Consider the following 21,674-nt stretch of genomic DNA (forward strand, 5'->3'; position numbering starts at 1 on the left):
CTCTGACGGCTCTTGCTTGGTCTCCTCAGTGCCACGGGCAACCTCATGTGGTTGATCGATCGCGTCATCGTGATGAACATGGATGAACTGCTTTTTTAAGCGAATGCTTTCATGAAGCACTTCATGACAAAATAAATAGTGATACAACGTTCATTACATCCGGAACAATAAAACTAGGGGGCATCATCCCAAAAAATAGTAGAATTTGAAACAAGAGCATGCTTAGCTAAGTTGTGCGCCACATAGATCGCCTCTCGATTACAATGATGCACCGATATTGATCCGATCCTCGAAGCAATCCGAAAGCAATCTGCAAGTATTGCTTCATATCGAGATAATATATTTGAATTGTTCCATTAAATGTTTCGACGTATTCCAAAGAATCTGTTTCAACAGTGAGAGGAACACATTGAAGACCTTCAATAAGATAAACCTTTGTGGAGAGTTGTTTCTTCTATCTTGGTGCATCAAAAATACTATGGAGAGGCCAACAAGCCCAGGCCGACCGGGCTTTGCCCGGCAACCAGCGCCGGCGACGATGAAAAGGAGCAGAGGAGGGAGGGGGTGAGAGGCAGCGGATCTGAAGGCTCCCCCAAGCTGCCCGTGAGGACTACACGAGGAGAGGGAGAGATATGTTGGCTTTGGTCCCGATGTTGCACGATCTGCTGTGTGCTTTCCGACAGAACAAACAACGATGAACGGTGATCTAGGGCAAAGCTAAGCACACAAGCTAGCAAGCACACTGCTGGATGGTTTTTTATGGAGGCTAGCTACGAAGCAACAACGTAACGCAATACACCGAGCTGGCCAAAAGGCTCATATCGAGCCTTGATACTTTTATTGCTTTCAATCTCTGGTCTGGTACAAAAACTATACAAGGGTATACGTATATATATTGCTAAACTAAGCCTACTGCAAACCGACTCGGCAACATATACGTGTACTACTCGAATACTTATAAGAGGATGTCAGGTTTACTCCTAACATTCACCCCCTAGACATGACATCCTCGATGCGACCTCGATCCCAAATGCGACTACTCACATGCTTCCTTCTTGGCGCTTCCTTCGTCGTTCCTTGTAGCGTCCCATTCATCGACTTTGCTGCCGTCGACTTATTCGTGCCTTGACGGCAACAATTCTCGTTTGTCGTGTCCTCAACCTTTACATGTTCGTCAGTGCTTGGTAGACTGACTTTTGGATCATCAAGGGCACATCTTTTGAACCTGAGCGTGACCATACTTTGGTCTAACTTTGAATTCCAAGCTCTTGGCGCTTGCATCAGCCCGTAAAGTGTCTTCTTGAGCTTGTCAACTTTTGCTTGTTCGTCTTTCTTCTCGTAGCCGAGGGGTTGTTCTACGTACACTTCTTTTGTGAGATCGTCGTTGAGGAAAGCGGATTTAACATCCATATGATGAACCTTCCAATCCTCTTGTGCTGCCAAAGCTAGGAGCACTCTCACCGTATCGAGTCGAGCAACCGGTGCAAACACCTCATCATAGTCAACTCCTTGACGTTGTACGTAGCCCTTTGCAACGAGTCTTGCCTTGTACTTCACAATGGCACCCTTCGTGTCCTTCTTTAACTTGTAAACCCACTTCAAACCTATCGTCTTTTGGTTTGGAGGTCGGGTTACCAAAGTCCACGTGCCATTGATCTCAATCGCCTTCATCTCCTCATCCATGGCGTGCGTCGAGCTAGGACTTTTGCTCGCCTCTACGAAGTTTGCCGGCTCCTCAACTCCGAACAGACATAGTCTGGAGTACTCGAGCGTAACTGGCTTTGTGTACTTGTAGACTTTCTTGAGGGTCTTGTAGCGACGAGGCCCTGAGGAGTCCGTTGTGGCTTGCGAAGGAGGCGACACAAATTGTGTCGGTGTTGATGCACTCGAGGGAGATGGCTGAGTCTCGGGCGTGCCATCGACATCCGCGTCGTCGGCGTAGTCGTCGTGACCGTGACCATCATCTTGATCGTCGTCGTCACTATGCGCTTCGTTGTCGATGTTGTCGTTGAGATCTCCACCCGTGTCATGCGCGTCGTTGTCGCTATCTCCTTGCGACCTATGCGCATCGTCGTCGGTGTCGGCACCATGATGATCACTACCATTGTGGTCACCTTGGTTGGGAGTCTTGCCAACCACCTGGACATCCTTCCATGCATCATCATCAGTTGGAAATTCAACCGTGAATGTTACCGTTTGGAGCATCGTCGGCTGCGGCGCTCCAATTCCACGCTTGGTTTTCTTCAAACACGACGTCGCGTGAAATCCGTAGACACTTGGTTTGTGAATCGTAGAAGCGGTATGCCTTGGTGCCGGAACTCCTCTCGTATCCGATGAACACCATCTTGGTGCTACGATCGGCAAGCTTTAAGAGATGCGGCTCCGCCGTCTTCACATGTGCCACACACCCTAACGTCCGTAGATGAGACACATTCGGCTTACGTCCGTAAATTTCTTCATACGGAGTCTTGCCGACCACCGCCTTCATTGGAGCCCGGTTGAGAAGATAGACCACCGTCGAGACAGCTTCTCCCCAAAAAGTCCCCGACAGGTTCTTGCTCTTGAGTAAACTCCTTGCCATGTCAACGACGGTTCGATTGCGCCTTTCAACGACCCCGTTCTGCTGCGGCGTGTAAGGTGCTGTGAGGAACCTCTTTATGCCAATCTTCTCGCAGTAGTCGTTGAACTCGTTCGACGTAAACTCTCCGCCGCGATCTGTCTGTAGAGCGCGAACCTTCAACTTGTGTTTCATCTCCGTTGCAGCTTTTAGCTTCTTGAACGCTTCAAACGCCTCATCTTTAGATCGTAGGAGAACGACCCACATATATCTCGAGTAGTCACCTACCACAAGGAAGAAGTACTTATTTCCTCCGTGAGTTGCCGGGGTGATAGGGCCACATAGATCACCATGGAGCAGCTCGAGTGCATCACTTGCACGATAGGTAGACTGAGCAGGGAACGGCCTGCGGGGCTGTTCTCCAACCAAGCACCCGTCACATACTCGATCAACATGGTCGATAACTGGCATCCCGGATACCATCTCCATCTTTGATATCTTCTTCAACGCGTAGAAGTTAACATGTCCAAATCTAGCATGCCATAACCACGAATCATCATCACTCTTGGCGAGCCAACACTCCGGTTGAGATTGATCAAGGTTGAGCATATAGAGCCTGTTCCGTGTGCGAGCAACACGAGCTAGCACGTTTCGGAGGTTGTCGAAGATCGTCATCACTCCGTTCTCGATACCCACCTTGCATCCATTCTCGTCAAGCTTCCGAATAGAGATGATGTTGTTGCAAAGCCATGGGATGTAGTACACTACGGTGAGTATGCGATGTTCGCCTGTGAGACCCTCGAAGAGGACAGATCCTTGCCCATAAATCTCCACATTTGAACCATCACCAAACTTGACCGAGCCTTCAACATCATATTCCAGCTCAAGAAATTTCTCCTTACATCCCGTCATGTGGTTACTGGCACCCGTGTCGAGATACCACGACACGTTGTGATCCCCGGATAACTTAGGCGTCACATTCTTCTCATGAAGTAGCACCTTCCAGCTTGGTTTCGCAAGCACCGTTTCAGCGAGATCACACACTTTGGCCATCAGAAGACCTGGACCTTCGTCTTCCTGCTTTGCCAAGTTTCCCTTGATCTCCCGCTTGTCAGGCTCCGGACAATCCTTTGCAAAGTGACCCATCTCATTACAGTTATAGCACTTGACCTCGGACATATCCAAGTTCCGTTGCTTTCGCCCTTTAGATCGGTCTGCCTTACCACGACCTTGTGGCTGGCCTTTTCCTTTGCCTTCTCCGGTTTGTCCGCCGCGCGTTCCATTGCTTGAGCCTTCGTTGCCATCATGCCTTCCTTTGCTACTTGGGGACTCCCAATCTGCACGCGAGTACATGAGTTGGTCACTACCTCCTCCGTTGCCTTTCCGACAGCCACGAGCATTCTCTTCCCATGTCCGCAGGCGTCCGATCGCCTCCGTTATGGTCATGTCGTCGATGTCGTAAAGCTGCTCGAGTGTGCCAATGATGTACGTGAATTTGTCACTCACCGAACTGAAAAATTTCTCCACAATCTCGGTCTCCTCGAGCTTTGCACCAAGCGCGGAGATATCTCCCACCAAACTAGTAAGACACATGGTGTAGTCGTTCATCGATTCAGTCTCCTCCATCTGCAACTTGTGAAATTGGCGCTTCAGCACTTGTGCCCGTGCCTTGGTGACGCGATCTTCTCCGATCCTCATCTCCTTGAGTGCGTTCCACGCCTCTCTTGCCGTCTCGAACTCCGCCAATGTCATCAGCATGGAATCCGGCACAGACTGGGCTATGGCGGCCATGGCACCTTCGTCGCGCTCCTCGTCGACGTCGTCGTCTGTGATGGCCTCCCACACTCGAAGGGATCGAAGAATAATCTTCACCTTCACCGCCCACACGCCGTAGTTGGCGTCGGTGAGCATCGGGTACTGGATGGGGATGTTGCGATGCGCCTGGACGTTGGCGCCGCTCGTTCCTCCATCACCGGTTGCTGACTTGACGCCCTTCTTCACCTTGTCGCCGTTCTTGTTCGCCTTGGCACTGCCCTTGCCGAACTTGACCGACTCAGCGTCGTTGTCCGTCATCGTAGATCGTAGATCGTCGAGGCTCTAGGTACCAATTGTTGACTTTGGTCCCGATGTTGCACGATCTGCTGTGTGCTTTCCGACAGAACAAACAATGATGAACAGTGATCTAGGGCAAAGCTAAGCACACTGCTGGATGGTTTTTGATGGAGGCTAGCTACGAAGCAATCAACGTAACGCAATACGCCGAGCTGGCCAAAAGGCTCATATCGAGCCTTGATACTTTTATTGCTTTCAATCTCTGGTCTGGTACAAAAACTACACAGGGGTATACGTATATATATTGCTAAACTAGGCCTACTGCAAACCGATTCGACAACATATACGCGTACTACTCGGATACTTATAAGAGGACGTCAGGTTTACTCCTAACAAGATAGGGGTTCCGAATGTCTGGCTTGGACTAAAAGTTTGAAACAATCATCTGAGTCGTGTAAGGGGACGTTATTAGCTTGATACTAGGTTCACTTGGAATCAATCCACCTCGTTGCCTGCCTGTTTGGTACACACGTGCACCTCAACTTCAATGAAATCAGCTAGCTCATGTCTCGACGGAACCAAGTTACGGCATCTCCAACGGCAACTTGTAAATTTCCTCTCATATTTATTAACAAACAAGGGGAAACCAATTCACGGACACGGATGCGGAAGCGGAAGAATGACATCGAATCGTAGTTGCATACATCTGGCCTTCCTCATTTTTTGTTTTGAAGTCTGCACGATCAAACAGTCGCATGCAAAGGATACATACGTTCAATAGCCGCATGCAACATTGGTTCAAAATTTAAGAAGTCCAAATATTACATCCTAACATTGTTGACCCCTTCTATCACCCACTGATGCTCAATCAAATCTTCCTTCAACTACTCATGAGTTGGTCAATGCCGAATTTGTTGATGCATTTGAATAAACTCTTCAAATATGGCCATATTCTATTCCGAATATTAGATATGACCACTCATGTTCTCAAATTCTAGAGTTGCGACATCATTGTCACCCTCATCCTCGACAATCATGTTGTGCATAATCACACAACTAATCAAAATATGCTATATGGTATTGTACTTATTCGTAAAATAAAAGATACCATAGTGAACATAGATATACTAGTATAATTCTATGGATGTTTTTGACGATTTTTACATACACATACCAGTTTGTCTAAGGAACAAAATATTCGAGCAAAGAAGCAAATTTTATTTTGGCCAGAGAAAGAAGCAAATTTTCAAAAAGCACCAAGTAAGGAATTCTCTCGAATTTATTTGTGTTCCTGAATGGCTTTGTCCACGTAACTTATCGCGGTTCGGACTTACATTGCACCGCAACAAAATTGCATGTCAGAGCATGGATAGAGAAAGCTGCGTGTGGGATCAGCCAGACGTTCTCCCTTGACGAATTAGCCTCTTCTGCCACCATATATACCATGCTCTCATAAGAATTAATTCCTGGCTGAACTGCTACTTGTCTGACACTGCCTTTTTTGCGGTATGCTGATTCAAGAGATTTGTTACTCAAAGCGCTGATAAGAAAAAACTGCCAAGAGTGGTCGTGCCGGCGAACAAGACCGCCAGAGACAGAGGTTCGTCTCAACATAGGCGGCAAAATCAAATTAGGATCTGATCTTATGATGGATCTTATGGTATTATTGTTACTGGAGATGAGTGTATATAGTTGTAGCACATGATTCGTGAATGATGTGCGTTTAGCAGAAGAGTGATGTAGCTTCGTGTTGAAATTGATTGAAGTGTACTTATTCTGTATGACACCGAACCGAAAACGCTGCTTGGTTTCTTCGCGCCTGCGTTTTTTTACTACCCTGGACAAAAATAACTACTGAGCAGTCTACTAGAAGTTGATGATAGTTTAATTGCAAGCAGTGGTCGTGCCGGAGTGGTTATCGGGCATGACTAGAAATCATGTGGGCTTTGCACGCGCAGGTTCGAATCCTGCCGACCACGCTTTTCCTTTTTTCCTTTTTTTTTGGAATCATGTGGACTAGTCTTTGCTCGAATATTTATAAGAGGAGCTTATAAGAACTTGTAAGAGGAGCTCCCAAGCTTGACTGCACCTCAAGCTCCCTCCGTCGTAGCCCGACCCCATCGACCTCGCGCCGTCGACCAACTTCGGTGATAAGCATGCCCGGTACAAAAGCTCTTTGCTCCTCTGAGATCATAACTCGGAGCACACCTTTCAAGCTATTCGCTAACACCTTCGCAGCTATTTTATAAAGCACGTTGCACAAGATGATTAGTCTGAAGTGAGAAAGTAACTCCAATGAGTTAATCTTCGGAATCATTACTATAACAGTATCATTAAAACCGTCCGGAGTAGCTGAACCGTCAAGAAAATCTCTTATCACCTTACAGGCATCCCCTCTAACCAACTCCCAGTGGCGTTGGTAGAACAGAATGTTGGAACTGCTCCCTTGCAGCCCCTTCTTTTACCTCTAGACTACCTCACGTAGCTCTCAAGATAAGATGGACAGAAGAATTTTGATGGCCGCAGCCTCGCATTGCCGGCCATTTTCTGTTCTCTATTCTCTGTCAAATGAAACAAGCATGGGTACAACTTTAAGTAGCACACACACACGCGCGATCCGGCCACCACATCCGGCCACTAAGTCACGTACGCACGTCCCCATCTCTTCTAGAATCTCTTCAGGACCTACACCGGCTAACAACTAATGCACGCATGCAGTAACTAACTAACTAACTTGTTGATTCTCCTCTAGTTGACTGTCCATCCGCCTCAGCCTTCTGCGCCTCCTTGCCGCCTCTCACGGATGTGTTGCATCGCACAACACTATGGCATCATGCCTCGCCACATCATACAAAGGCTAGCATCTCGCCTTCATCGCGCACCTTGCCGTGAGCTCGCTGGAAGTCCCTAACCAGGACTATATAAAGACCAAAGCAAACTAAGATGCAGACACAATCAATATTAAACCTAACATTCTCTAACTTAATCTTGATTCTTCACTCGTGATGCAACTTTCAAAGAAGGGTCGGCTCGTCGTCTACGAACTGGCCGAGCAACGCCTTCCCCTCGCTGTCCTTCTTCGGAATCATTATTATAGCAGTAATGATTAGTCTTCGGAAGTGAGAAAGTAACTCCAATGAGTTAATCTTCAAAATCATTACTATAACAGTATCATTAAAACCGTCCGGAGTAGCTGAACCGTCAAGAAAATCTCTAATCACCTTACAGACATCCCCTCTAACCAACTCCCAGTGGCGTTGGTAGAACAGAATGTTGGAACTGCTCCCTTGCAGCCCTTCTTTTACCTCTAGACTACCTCACATAGCTCTCAAGATAAGATGAACAGAAGAATTTTGATGGCCGCAGCCTCGCACTGCCGACCATTTTCTGTTCTCTATTCTCTGTCAAATGAAACGAGCATGGGTACAACTTTAAGTAGCACACACGCACGCGCGATCCGGCCACCACATCCGGCCACTAAGTCACTTATGCATGTCCCCATCTCTTCTACAATCTCTTCAGGACCTGCACCGGCTAACAACTAATGCACGCATGCAGTAACTAACTAACAAACTTGCTGATTCTCCTCTAGTTGACTGTCCATCCGCCTCAGCCTTCTGCGCCTCCTTGCCGCCTCTCACGGATGTGTTGCATCGCACAACACTATGGCATCATGCCTCGCCACATCATACAGAGGCTAGCATCTCGCCCTCATCGCGCACCTTGCCGTGAGCTCACTGGAAGTCCCTAAAATGAACTATATAAAGATCAAAGCAAACTAAGATGCAGACACAATCAAGATTAAACCTAACATTCTCTAACTTAATCTTGATTCTTTACTCGTGATGCAACTTTCAAAGAAGGGTCGGCTCGTCGTCGACGAACTGGCCAAGCAACGCCTTCCCCTCGTTGTCCTTCTTCGAAATCATTACTATAACAGTAATGATTAGTCTTCGGAAGTGAGAAAGTAACTCTAATGAGTTAATCTTCGGAATCATTACTATAACAGTATCATTAAAACCGTCCGGAGTAGCTGAACCGTCAAGAAAATCTCTGATCACCTTACAGACATCTCCTCTAACCAACTCCCAGTGGCGTTGGTAGAACAGAATGTTGGAACTCCTCCCTTGCAGCCCCTTATTTTACCTCTAGACTACCTCACATAGCTCTCAAGATAAGATGAACACAAGAATTTTTATGGCCGCAGCCTCGCACTGCCGGCCATTTTCTGTTCTCTATTCTCTGTCAAATGAAACAAGCATGGGTACAACTTTAAGTAGCACACACGCACGCGCTATCCGGCCACCACATCCGGCCACTAAGTCACGTACGCACGTCCCATCTCTTCTAGAATATCTTCAGGACCTGCACTGGCTAACAACTAATGCACGCATGCAGTAACTAACTAACAAACTTGCTGATTCTCCTCTAGTTGACTGTCCATCCGCCTCAGCCTTCTGCGCCTCCTTGCGGCCTCTCACGGATGTGTTGCATCACACAACACTATGGCATCATGCCTCGCCACATCATACAGAGGCTAGCATCTCGCCTTAATCGCGCACCTTGCCATGAGCTCGCTGGAAGTCCCTAACCTGAACTATATAAAGACCAAAGCAAACTAAGCTGCAGACACAATCAAGATTAAACCTAACATTCTCTAACTTAATCTTGATTCTTCACTCGCGATGCAACTTTCAAAGAAGGGTCGGCTCGTCGTCGACGAACTGGCCGAGCAACGCCTTCCCCTTGATGTCCTTCTTCTTTTCGGACACTCCCAAGCGAAATGTGTGATGTTCCCGCACCTGAAGCACCGCAGCTTTCCCTTGTTGCGTCCGCGGTTCTTCTTCTTCATGTGTTTTGTCCACTCCTCTTCCGTGAGGAGCACCGAGTTCCTTCCTCGGTGCTGCCTTCTTCGTCCATGTCGAAGCTCTCCTCAATAGCCAGGAAGCAGCTCGTCAGCTCCTTAATTGTCGTCGTCTTATGGTCTAGCAACGATTGGATTGATGTGCGAGCTGTCGGTAGCGCTGTGGCACACATCGAAGGAACTTTAGCACTGCCTTGTGCTCGGTGATGTCGTCCTTGATGGCCTCCAAGTCGTTCACGTTGCTAGTGAGGCGGTCCACGAACTCCTCCATCTTCTCACCGTCCTTGAAGCGGAGATTCTTGAACTCCGATCGACGCGTTTGTGCTCGGGCTTCACGGGCGCGTTTGGACCCCATCCTCAAGGTTTTGAGGGCATCCCAAGCCTCCTTCGCGGAGTCCTTCGCCGCCAACGAGCGCATCATCTCCGGCGGCACAGGCTGGAGGATGATGCCCAATGCCTCACGGTCGTCGCGCTAGTCGATGACGGTGCCATGCTCGACCACCTCCCACGGGCCTTGCGCCTGCAGCCGCACTCGCATGACGAGCGCCCACTCGGTGTAGTTCATGCGGGTCAGCGTTGGAAGCTGCACCATCGACGAGCTCTGACGGACCACGCGCTCGACAACGCGAAGCTCACCGATGTCGTTGTCTTCGGTGAGGCGGGCCTTCGGTGGAGTCTCCGGCTCCTCGAGCTTCTTCCTCGCCAACTCCCCGCCTTGGTTGCCTCATCTCCGTCACCGGTCATCACAGGAGCAAACGAACATGGCTTTTTATATCAAGTGTTGAAACTGCTCCCTTGCAACCATTTCTTTTACCTCTAGACTACCTCACCGTAGCTCTCAAGATAAGATGAACACAAGAATTTTGATGGCCGCAACCTCGCACCGCCGGCCGTTTTCTGTTCTTTATTCTCTGTCAAATGAAACAAGAATGGGTATAACTTTAAGTAGCACACATGCACGCACAATCCAACCACCACATCCGGCCACTAAGTCACGTACGCACGTCCCCATCTCTTCTGGAATCTCTCCTGGACCTGCACCAGCTAACAACTAATGCACACATGCAGTAACTAACTAACTAACTTGCTAATTCTCCTCTAGTTAACTGTCCGGCCACCTCAGCCTTCTGCGCCTCCTTGCCGCCTCTCACGGCTGTGTTGCATCGCAGAACACTAGGGCATCACGCCTCGCCACATCACACAGCAGCTAGCATCTCGCCTTCATCGCGCACCTTGTTGTGCGCTTGCTGGAAGTCCCTAACCTGAACTATATACAGACCAAAGCAAACTAAGATGCAGATACAATCAAGACTAAACCTAACACAGAGAAGGGAGTCCATCAGGACCCGGTGCTTTTGTCGGCCCCATCTGAAAAAGTGCACGATCAATTTCATCATCCGTAATCGGCGAAGTTAACTTATTATTCATATCCGCACAAACTGCTTTCTCTATGTGTTGCAACACTCTGTCTATCTGATTTGAACCCTCTGATGTAAAAAAGCTTCTCATAAAAACTAGTTGCCAAAGACCTCATCTCTTCATGAGTGGTGCATTTGGATCCATCCTCTCGCAACAGGGCCCTAACCGTGTGTTTTTCTTTTCCTATGAGAAACTTTGTTTTGAAAATATTTGGTGTTTTGGTCGCTCCACTGTAGCCAATCAATCCTTGACCGCTGCTTATAACATATTTCTTCCCGCTCATATATGCCATGCAGCTGGCTCTCAACGTGCTTAACCTCCTGCTGGTAGCCCATGTGCGGCGCTCTTCCTTTAGCCTCACCTAGCTGGTCCTTCAATTTTTTAACGAGTAATATGCATCCACTATCATTGAACTTGTGTCGAAAGCTCACTTTGATCATTTTACTTAAGAATACAGCTAATACGGTCACTATATATAATGTGAGGTGATTATACGGTTATTGTCTCATCGTACAACTTCATATTTTGCTCGGCTGACTCCACCTATGTGAGTCCCACCAGCACGGTGGTTGTGGCGTTCTCAAAAGATGCGCTTTCGACCAGCTCTGGCTACCTCCCCGTCGACATGTCCACCAACACATCGCTCTTCTTCGTTATCTACGAGGCTAGTGCCCCGCTCGTCGCGCCAGCTGATACGTTGTTGCTCCACTGGCTCGAGGGCGGCCCCGGCCGCTCTGGCCTGCCCAACAACTTCCTCCAGCTCGGTCCCTACTTTCTTAGTCACCGCTCCGGCAACTGCGCATCGCTCTCGCGCAACCCCTTCGCATGGAACCGCCGTTTCAGGCCGCTCTTCCTTGACAGCCCGCTGGGCACCGGCTTCAGCGTCGCGTCGTCCACTGCAGACATCCCGCGGAGCCACCCCGCCATCGTAGAGCATGTCCTCGCCACACTCCAGTCCTTCTTTGATGCGGTCCCAGCCGACTTCCGCGTGCGACCCTTTTTCCTCGCCAGCGAGAGCCATGCGGGCAAGTACGTCCCCGCGGCAGCTTCGCATATCCTCGTCGCGAACACGGTGTTGCCAGCGCATAGGAGGATCGGCCTCCGCGGCGTGGCCATCGGGAACGGGCTGGCGCACCCGGTCACGCAGGTCGCCACGTATGCCGACACGGCCTACTTCATGGGGCTCATCAACGGGCGGCAGCGGCTGGAGCTGGAGGTGTTGTGAGCCGAGGCGGCGGTGCTAGGTACAGCAGGGCGGTGGGACGAGGCGACGAACCCATGCGTGAAATTGTTGGCGCAGCTGCAGGAGCCTCGCCACACTATTCGACGTGGTCACCCAGCGCTGGCTGGACGCCGACCGGGCCGGCTCTGTGCTATGCAAGAGGAATGGTGGATCGTATGTGGCCTCAAGATCCCTGTTTGATTCCCCTTTTGGACATAAAGAGTTTATTTTCTTTTATCCCCTCACAGGTGGGACCGTGGTAAGGTAGAGAGAGTAATGTGACGTTTGACTAGTCAACCAAGAAAAATACAAAGTTGTACAAGAAGGTAGTGACCGTATAATAACCTCAAGTCGTATATAGTGACCGTATTGACCGTATTCTTAAGTACAATGATCAAAGTATGCTTTCAACGCACAATGACCGTGAATGCATTTTACTCTTTTTCAATCCACAGTCTGATCGAACCAAAAACTTCTCAGCTTCAGCTGCTCATCTCCCTCGTCACAGCTTCCAGCTTGCCACATAAAGATCCATCCCATGTTGGTCCCTGGTTGGAGCGGCAACCATACTACTCCCTCCGTTCCTAAATATAAGTCGTTTTAGAGATTTCATCAGGCGACTACATACGGATGTATATAGACATATTTTAAAGTGTAGATTCATCCATTTTGCTTCGTATGTAGTCCTCTATTAAAATATCTAAAAAACTTATATTTAGGAATGAAGGGAGTATCATAGTTTTCGTGTCTCCTTCATGCTTCCTCAAAGCGAAAGCCTTTCATTATATACCTGTTATTTGCAACCAGTGTCGCTAACAGGCGAATAACCAGCACAGCATGATCCGACTTGTCGGTCAAAATATGATCAACTGTTGTCTCAGGACAGGTTCATGAATGATGTGTGCTTAACATAAGAGTGATGTAGCTTCGCGTTGAAATCTGGCCCGTTGTGATGGCACAGGGCCCCCAAAATTATGGAGCCCCCGTTGGAGCAGAAAAAACCAGGAAAGCCAGTTCCTATTCGGAGAAAATGCTATTGTACAAGTTCAGTTTTTTATCTCCAAAACACACACTCGTAGGTAAAAACGTCTTCTCCACCTATATTCAGACTACCATCAAGATTCAGAAGGACAAGGGCGTCTAGGGTTCCAGCTACCCTTCGTGCCACCATTGCAGTGGCCATTCCCGGCGAGGCCAACCATGCCCATGCCAGACTTTTGCCTCTCCTTCGCCGAATTCCTGCTACCTAGACCAGGTAACCTCTCCACCCTTTTGTGCCTTGATTTGTTATGTTATTTCCTTCTTTCTTCTGATTTTTTTGTTTCTATAGTGCAATTGTTTCATGTAGTGAAATTATATGCCTTCCTTGCATGTTTTGTTTGAGAATTATGATGGTTTTTGCTTTGGATTGTGAGTTTATACCTGGAATAGAGTTTGTTTGCAAGGTATTTGTGAGACTTTCTATATGAATTTGTCACGTTAGGTGTCATCTGTTGCTCAGGCCTAATAACTTATCAACATGTGATGAATGTCTTATACAATCGACCATACAATCGACCACCGCCGGCATGAAGTTGAACACCAAAGGAGGTAACACTCCAACTCTGGCTTGGATTCAAATAATTCTTTAGTTATATGTTCAAGTTATATTGGTTTTGTAGTTATATAAAGTTTTCAAGTTTTAGGGTCTTTCTTTCCATTTAGCACCGGCCCCAAATTCCTGGAGACGGCCGTGGTTGAAATTGAAGTGTAGTACTACATTCAACTGATTGATGGCGGTGAACTAGTTATAATTGTTCTAGTACCTGTCGGTCTGACACCCAACCGAGCACGATGCTTCCTGTATGACCAGGGTTTTTGTGCTTGTCTTCGCATAATTATATGCTCCAAGTTCTCAAAAAAGCAAGCAGTGGTCGTGCCGGAGTGGTTATCGGGCATGACTAGAAATCATGTGGGCTTTGCCCGCGCAGGTTCGAATCCTGCCGACCACGCTTCGCTTTTTTATTTGTTTTCTTGTATACTTATCTCTGATGTTTCTGCTTAAATTTGAGGGACAAAATAGATGGTGCCGAATGTCACCTCTACAGCAGCCGTCAAAATTAAAGGGACTATATTTGTTTTAGCAGCCGTGGACATGTGAATTTTACAGTTCTAACCATGGTGATGATGATGAGATGCATATGCCCACATACATCTTTTACTGACTGGAACTCGTTTGTCTGCACGAGCTGTACAAGTTCAGTTGTCATGCATATACCTAAAACCGATCTGCGGAGAATAGCCCCAAGAACTCAAAAGTTACACACCAAAAGGTGATCACGAACACGCAAGGAAATGCGTACCTATAACACTTAACAAAACAAGACTTCACAGGACAACACAAAGAATAGAAACCGATCAGGAACAGGCAATGAAACTCTTGATGAAAAGGAAAAATAATCTGGAAATCAACTTTACTGGAAGTGAAGAGGATTCTTCACATAACTGCTACTCAGAAATGAACACAACGTTACAATGAAAAGTTTCAGAGGCTGTAAACAAGCTCGCCAGAGACTATTAACCATCTAATAACAACGTGCAGCAATACATACACGTTTGGCACAAGCATAAAACAGCTGCTTAACTATTTCAGCCAAGTAATGTGACCTGCTATTTTGTTTACCTAGGAAACATCGAACAAGTTAAAGCATAATCTTGTTTATGGCTTCGCCTCAGGATGCCGAAAGTGGGATTGGTCTTACCGCGCCCTGTATGCGGCGGAACGCTGTGCTGATCCTTTCTTTCAGTGCAGCATTTTCACACTCGACATCACCACTCCTTCCATCCAAATGTGCGACGTCTCCGTCCACAGATATAACAAGCTCCCCTTCCTCCGCGACTTTGACATCACCGAAGAGCGACGCCATGAGAGCATATACCACCTTCTGCGCCACCTTTTCTGTTTCTTCTTCTGTCTTTGCTGCTTCTTCAATCGGAACAACCTTTGGGCCTTGACGGCCTATGTTCAAGATCATTGCCACCACAGAATCGGACACCATGTCACTTATGGAATCAGAGGACCACTGCAGTGTAACATGGATTTCGGATTCCAGGCGAATGGTCACCCTCTCGTGAACAATCAACGTTGGAACATCAGGTTCTTTGGTTGATGATTCCACACTCTCGTATATTCGCTTCAGTCTGTACTTGATCACCTCAAATGAACCAGAATACGGGACGGAGATCCGCTGAGTAATGTTAGTAGTAGATAACTGTGTGTACACACGGAGATCCTCAGGGGCCATGATCTGATAGGTGAAGCCCTTCTTCACGAGTAAGCCACTAACTGATTCTCCCACTTCTGGCACCTTTTCTGCCAATCTGCCAATTGTCTTGGCCATTTTCTCAGAGCTGAAATACATCTCCACTGATTGGCAGTTCTTAGGAGACACGATTTTTGTGTTTGTTCCATCAAACTGAGTAGTAAGTTTCTGTTTAAGCCTCCCCATCTCATTTGCTTCTCCGTGTACAAGAATAATGTTGGGTGGGCGAAGCTCATCCAAGAAGCCGCTCGTCTGTAGGAAATCGGCGTGAGCTGAAAATGAGATGTAGAAGATCTGCATATGAAGAGGAGCAGTGAGCCCATTTGCTAATGTCACTTCCCTCGGCTCGTTGATAATGGTCTTCACAAGGGAGCCTTCTACAGCAAAACCTGGAATAACACATGTGTTCTTCTTATCCGTGCACCACTTGTCAAAGAGCTGCCTGGAGAGGCCACTTTGGAGACTACCTGGGCTTGCCATCACCACTGACGGACCCACATCATGGAAGTTGTCTATGCTATTCAAAGGCTCAATATGTTTGAAATGGAAGGGATTGGATTGTGCAAACTGGTTCCTAATCCTTTCATTCATGGAGTTTATGTATGTCTGGTAGACAGCCATGCACTTCTTCGCAAGAGGGGAGGCATAATAGATTGGAATCTTATGGAGCTCTGGGTGGTTAGACCAATACTCATCAAGGATAAGCAATAGTTCCTGTGCTCTACCAAGAGCATATGCCGGGATAAGAACACGCCCCCCTTGAGAAACAGTGTTGTGGATGGCATCGGTGAAGCGCTTCTCTCTGACATGCCGGGGTTGGTGTTGCTGCACGCCATAAGTTGACTCGATAATGCAAATATCAGGGGAGAACTGGGGGACCTCAGCAGCTTTCAGGTGCCGATCTTCTTCACGGGAGTAGTCACCAGTGTAAAGAATTCGAACACCTGCAATATCCACCATGAACATGGCAGCACCAAGTACATGGCCAGCAGTATAGCACCAGAAGCGTATGCCATTAACTTCCAGCGTCTGGTGGAAGTCTATGACCTGCATCACAATTATATATTAGTACAATGTCCATTCTTCCTGTGGACTTTCAATTCTCACAAGCAGAATCAGGCCTTAGCTGTAAAGGGGGAAAATCCTGCTATTTAGAAGCAATGCCCGGATAACAAAAGGTTCTTAATTTTACCAACAGCACAGCAACCTTTAAATGTTTTGTCTTTTCAGAATTATGAAGACACATATAAGCACTCCAAAGGCAGGAAGCAGGAGGTAGCGAGAAGGGGGAAACTGAATCTAAGTTCACTTTAAAATATCAACCAGAAGAATATATATGTAGGCAACAACTCCATCTACCTAAAGAATATAGTTTGACTAAATTTGTAGGAAAAAGTATCAAGAACTACGATACCAAATTAATATAATTGGATACACAATAAAACATATTTTCGTGTTATATCTATCACTATAGTATAGTAGTTGATGGTTTTTCCTACAAACATGGCTATAGTATAGTAATTTCTATCGACCAGGCATTATCGGTCATCATTGTATTAGCAACAGGAATCTCATACCAAACGAAATGGATCAAGCCATTCGCATCTGTTACATGCCGGAAACAAAGAGATAAGCGAAAACAAAGGCAGTACTACCTCGATCTTGTCCATGGAGCGGATGACGTCCTGCTCGTCAAACAGCATGTCCTCCACCGACACCTTGCTCACTTTGACGTAATCCGAGAGCAGCAGCCTGTAGATGGCCTTGGTGGCGTGGGTCATGAACACGCGGCCCTTGAACGTAGTCTGCAAACAAAAAACAGAGCAGAGCAAATTCAGGCACCAAGCAGCGCAACATCGATCCCGCCGCGCTTCCGGCGTGAACCAGCGGGCAGCCGGGCATCACCCACCTACCTTCTCGAGGAAGTAGGGCAGCGAGGCGGCGTGGTCCAGGTGGAAGCTGCAATTCCAATCCAAGGCCGGAAATTTAGCGGCGGGAACGCAGATATGCTTAGGCAGGTGGGGACGGAGGAGGTGCGGTTGCTCACTGGGTGACGAGGAGGACGTCGATGGCGGAGGGGTCGATCTCGTCGAAGTAGGGCAGCGCCGCCATGCCGGAGTAGGCCGGGTGGATGCCGCAGTCGAACTGCGCACGGGCAAGGCAAGGAACCAGTCAGTCGGATTCCAATAACAAGGAGGGCCAAGCGGGGAGAGGGAGGAAGGTTAGGGGACGAACGAGGACGGTGCGGCCCTTGAAGGACATGTGGACGCAGGAGCGGCCGACCTCGCCGCCGGCCCCCAGCGGCGTGACCACCATGTGGTCGCCCTCCCGCTCGCCCGACGCCGGCCGCTTCCCCGCCGGCGGCGCCGTCGCCACGGATGCCATTTTTTTCTCCCTTCCCCTTTGCTTATGAAGGACTGGCCCCCCTTTCCTTGTCCGAGTAGCACTCCCCTCTTCTATGTTAGTCCTCCTTCACACTGTCTTCCGCTGGTATCGGTGCTCCGCTGCCATCCTCAACTCCCAACGAAGGATTTTTTTTATTTTCACTGTTTTGATTCTTAAGGCGCAAGTTCATCACGTAACGAACTCGTTTGGAACGAATTTCACGTTTTGACCCTTTTGGAAACGTCATAGGCCGTGACGTTGCAGGCCTTATGCCAAACGCCGGTCTACTAGACGTTGCAGGCCTCATGTGCAACGCCAAAGCCTTAGCAGAAACGCCAAGGAGGTTGGCGTTGCACGCGTCATAAGGAACTGCCCCGCGCCCCTTCGTCCACCTCCAGATCTTTCTTCCTCTTCCTCCACGAAAAAGCTCTCCCTCCTCCTCCAGATCCCCCCTTCGATCTCCCTCCTCCCCCAACCGTTTTGTTGGTTCTTTGGGGCAAATCGAAGAGGCCGGTAAGCTCCTCTAATCCCTCCAATTAGTTTTTGCAATGATTTTGTATTTGTGTAGATTTTTTTGCACTAGGTGTACGTATGTTTTGAAGTAAAATTTTTTTTGTGATTGTTAATAGGTGTAGTTTATGGTGTGTCCAGGTGTAGTTTTTGGTGGCTATATGTATAACCTAGGTTTTGTTTATATTATTCGCATTAGGTTTATGCCTAGGTTTAGTTCATATTATTCGAAGAGGCCGGTAAGAATTTTGTTCATATTATGCAGGATGTTTCGGCCCGATCAATATCCGGGTCTTGATGACTACTACGAGTAGAAGCATCGTGCGGTGCTAGTTGAAAGAGGAGAGGTAATTATGATTTTGTTGATGGTTATTTTTATATACTCCATGATTTTTATATTTTGACAAGTTGAGTCAATTAACAAATTATGCCTTTGTTTGTTTAGGTTCCTCCACTACTTGGTTTGAGGGAGCACAACCCGAATGAAACTCTTGTATATGACCCTCGTTACGAGCCATATTTTAGAAGAATGGATCGTCTTTAATTTGTGCTCAACTTTAAAGGCACACCATCATGGTTGAACGCCACGGCCCTAACAACACTTACGGATCGATGGAGGCCGGAGACGCACTCTTTTCACCTTCCTCTTGGTGAGATGAGCATAACCTTGGAGGATATTGCTATGATCTCCGGGCTTCCTATCGAGGGCAGGGCTCTTACAGGGAAGGTTAGGGCCGCCGGGTGGCGACAACGGGTTGCAGCATTGGTTGGTGTTGAACCCGAGCCATGGACTGATGAAACTAGGAAGGATCCTAGGCCATCCGGTGTGTTGTTCTCTTGGATACAGAGACATTTTCACAGATGCCCAAAGGATGCTAGTCCGCTTGTTGTGGAGAGGTTCGCGAGAGCTTATCTCTGGAATCTTTTGACCCAAGTGGTGTTTCCGGAGGGCACTGGGGAGACAGCCTCATGGATGTTCTTGGATCCTCTTCGTGACTGGGATGTGAAGTGGAGTTGGGGTTCGGCGGCACTAGCCTTCTTGTACCGTCAGGTATGACTTAATATCATGCATTTTCATTTTATTCAATGGGATATGATGCATTTTCATTTTATTAAATCTGTAGTTGGATGGAGCATGCATGAGGAGTAAGCCGACGTCCTGTCTTGGAGGTTCCTTCTGGGCCCTACAGGTTTGGATGTGGGAGCGTATCCCTGTTGGCCGGAACTTCAGCCTTGCTCCGGAAGAACCCTGGAAGTACCCGTTTGACGGGGATGAGGAGTGATACCCCACTATCGCACACACATGGGCCAATGTCCAATGGACGAGTATCGCGGCTATGGGGCGGTATAAGGCATACATAAGCGAGCTTGACATGCTAACTTACGAACAGGTAAATGCTTTATCAAATTTGCTGATTTTTTTCATGGATGGTTGAGTGACTTGTTGTTATGTAGGTTAATTGGAGGACGTACACGGTACTTAGGCAGTTTCCTCTGAGCAACATGTGCCTTCGTGACCAGCATCTTTGGCGTGTGCGGTGCCCGATGATATGCTTTTATGCGGTGGAGTGGCATCTTCCTCATCGTGTTTCAAAGCAGTTCGGGGTACAACAACGCACCCCGCCGGATTACGTCGAGACAAGTGTGAAGCTACATAAGTGAGTCTTTTGTATCACGTGTTTCTCCTGTTAATCAATGTCTAACATGAAAAAATGAAACTGATGTAGTATTCTAATGCTTTGTAGGACAAACCGGCAAAGCAATAAGACTGTCATCAATTGGGAGGAGCACCACATTACTTGGGTGGACATGTGGAATGCTCAGAGACAACATCGAGTTGAAAATGATGAAACACCCGACACTGCCGAGGCGGCATACTTAAGGCATTTGGAGTGGATGCGTACAGAGTACAGAGTTATCCATAAGGCTGCCTGGACTCGTTCCGATTGCTTGGACTTACTGCCGAGTGAGGCTGCTGATGCTGCATTCAACAATTCAATTAGGAAGACAGTTGGAGCGCATCTTGACTATGGTCCTCTCCATGACCGAGTGGTACGTCCCTCCTTTAAAATATAAACAAGTGTCATTTATTCGTAGGTGGTATGTCACATGTGTTTTATCCAGGGCACGGAGCTATGGAGATGTATCAACGAGAGTAACGTGGTCCTTGCCCGTGCCCCATGTCCACAAACGGACGGACTTGTTAGAACTACTCTGCAGGTTTGATGCCTTGTTAACCTTTGTTTTGTCGTACCTTTGTTAGAATATCAACATGTCATTATCTTTTCCTTGCGCAGAAGGTCGCCAATCGGTGCCGCACACTAGCGGCTTTACTTTCTTGCCACGGTGTTTCGTCCACCGATGTGAGGGCACGTGCGCAGTACACGATGGATGTGCAGTCTTCCGCTCGTCTGTCTGCCAGCCGGCCACGGGCATCTTCCGCTCGTCGGTCTTCGAGTCGAGCACATGTTTCTTCTAGCCGAGCACATGAATAGGAGATTGAAGAAGAAGAGGAGTCCGACAACGAGGCCGCAGATCCGGACTTCATTGAGTTTGGGGCTTCGCAGATGGAAGATGCTCCGCAGCCAAGTCAACCCACTCAGGCGACGGAAGAAACACGTCGAGCTAGCTCAAGGAACATCAGACGTCATGGCTGGCAGAACACTCCAGAGGGCTACGTTACTAAGGGCAAGATGGCTGCGAAGAGAGGGAGGAAGTGAAGTGTTATGACCTATGTCGTATTCTGAGTGTTACGATGTTGTCTGTTGAACTATGTTGTCTGTTGAACTATGTTGTTTGTTGAACTATGTCTGTTGAACTATGAACTATGATGTTATGTTGAATCTTATGATTTAAATTATGCTGTTATGTTTTGATGAATGGTGTTATGCTGTGAATTATGGTGTTATGTTTTGATGAATGGTGTTATGTTGTGAATTATAGTCTTATGATTTAAACTATATTCTATGAAATATGTTTGTTGATCAAAACAGTGAAAAAAATCCTGTTTTGGGTTTCTGGACTAAGGAAACGCCAGCAGCCTTGGCGTTTCTGGTTGGGTCTGCAACGCCAGCCTTCATGGCGTTTCTGCCACGGCTGCAACGCTGGCGAGGACCCCAGCACTGCGGTACTGGACTAAGAAAACGCCAGGGAGCCTGGCGTTTCTGGTTGGGTCTGCTACGCCAGCAGGTCTGGCGTTTCTTCCATGGCTGCAACGCTAGCGAGGACCACAGTACTGCGGTACTGGACTAAGGAAACGCCAGGGAGCTTAAGAAAATACTCATTTAGCTTGTAAAAGATATATACAGCTATTGCCGTGACCGGCAACTGACGTGCCCCCTTCAAGACAAAGTTGAAGCACTC

General features: G+C 47.8%; 1 protein-coding gene and 2 non-coding genes across 3 annotated transcripts; 2 read left to right on the plus strand and 1 right to left on the minus strand.

Moving 5' to 3' along the window:
- Nucleotides 1–6,506: 6,506 nt before the first annotated feature.
- TRNAS-AGA lies at nt 6,507–6,588 on the plus strand. The gene has a single exon. It is a non-coding gene; the product is annotated as a tRNA-Ser (tRNA).
- A 7,435-nt stretch (nt 6,589–14,023) lies between these two features.
- Nucleotides 14,024–14,105, plus strand: TRNAS-AGA. Its single transcript has one exon. It is a non-coding gene; the product is annotated as a tRNA-Ser (tRNA).
- A 445-nt stretch (nt 14,106–14,550) lies between these two features.
- Nucleotides 14,551–17,855, minus strand: LOC123451948 (cleavage and polyadenylation specificity factor subunit 3-I-like). Its single transcript, XM_045128517.1, has 5 exons — nt 17,652–17,855; nt 17,464–17,561; nt 17,330–17,375; nt 17,072–17,221; nt 14,551–16,463 (listed from the first exon to the last, which is right to left on the minus strand). The coding sequence occupies exons 1-5, from the start codon at nt 17,799–17,801 to the stop codon at nt 14,826–14,828; spliced, it is 2,082 nt and encodes a 693-aa protein (XP_044984452.1). The 5' UTR covers nt 17,802–17,855; the 3' UTR covers nt 14,551–14,825.
- Nucleotides 17,856–21,674: the final 3,819 nt, after the last annotated feature.

Source organism: Hordeum vulgare, chromosome 5H (genome assembly GCF_904849725.1).
Source record: "Hordeum vulgare subsp. vulgare chromosome 5H, MorexV3_pseudomolecules_assembly, whole genome shotgun sequence".
Taxonomy (NCBI): domain Eukaryota; kingdom Viridiplantae; phylum Streptophyta; class Magnoliopsida; order Poales; family Poaceae; genus Hordeum; species Hordeum vulgare.

Excerpts from the sequence above, each read along its gene's own strand:
- LOC123451948 (XM_045128517.1), bottom strand. The coding sequence starts at position 17,801 with ATGGCATCCGTGGCGACGGCGCCGCCGGCGGGGAAGCGGCCGGCGTCG. Across the intron at positions 17,562-17,651 it reads TCAAGGGCCGCACCGTCCTC|TTCGACTGCGGCATCCACCC; the intron begins GTTCGTCCCCTA and ends GCCCGTGCGCAG. Across the intron at positions 16,464-17,071 it reads GCTCCATGGACAAGATCGAG|GTCATAGACTTCCACCAGAC; the intron begins GTAGTACTGCCT and ends ATTGTGATGCAG.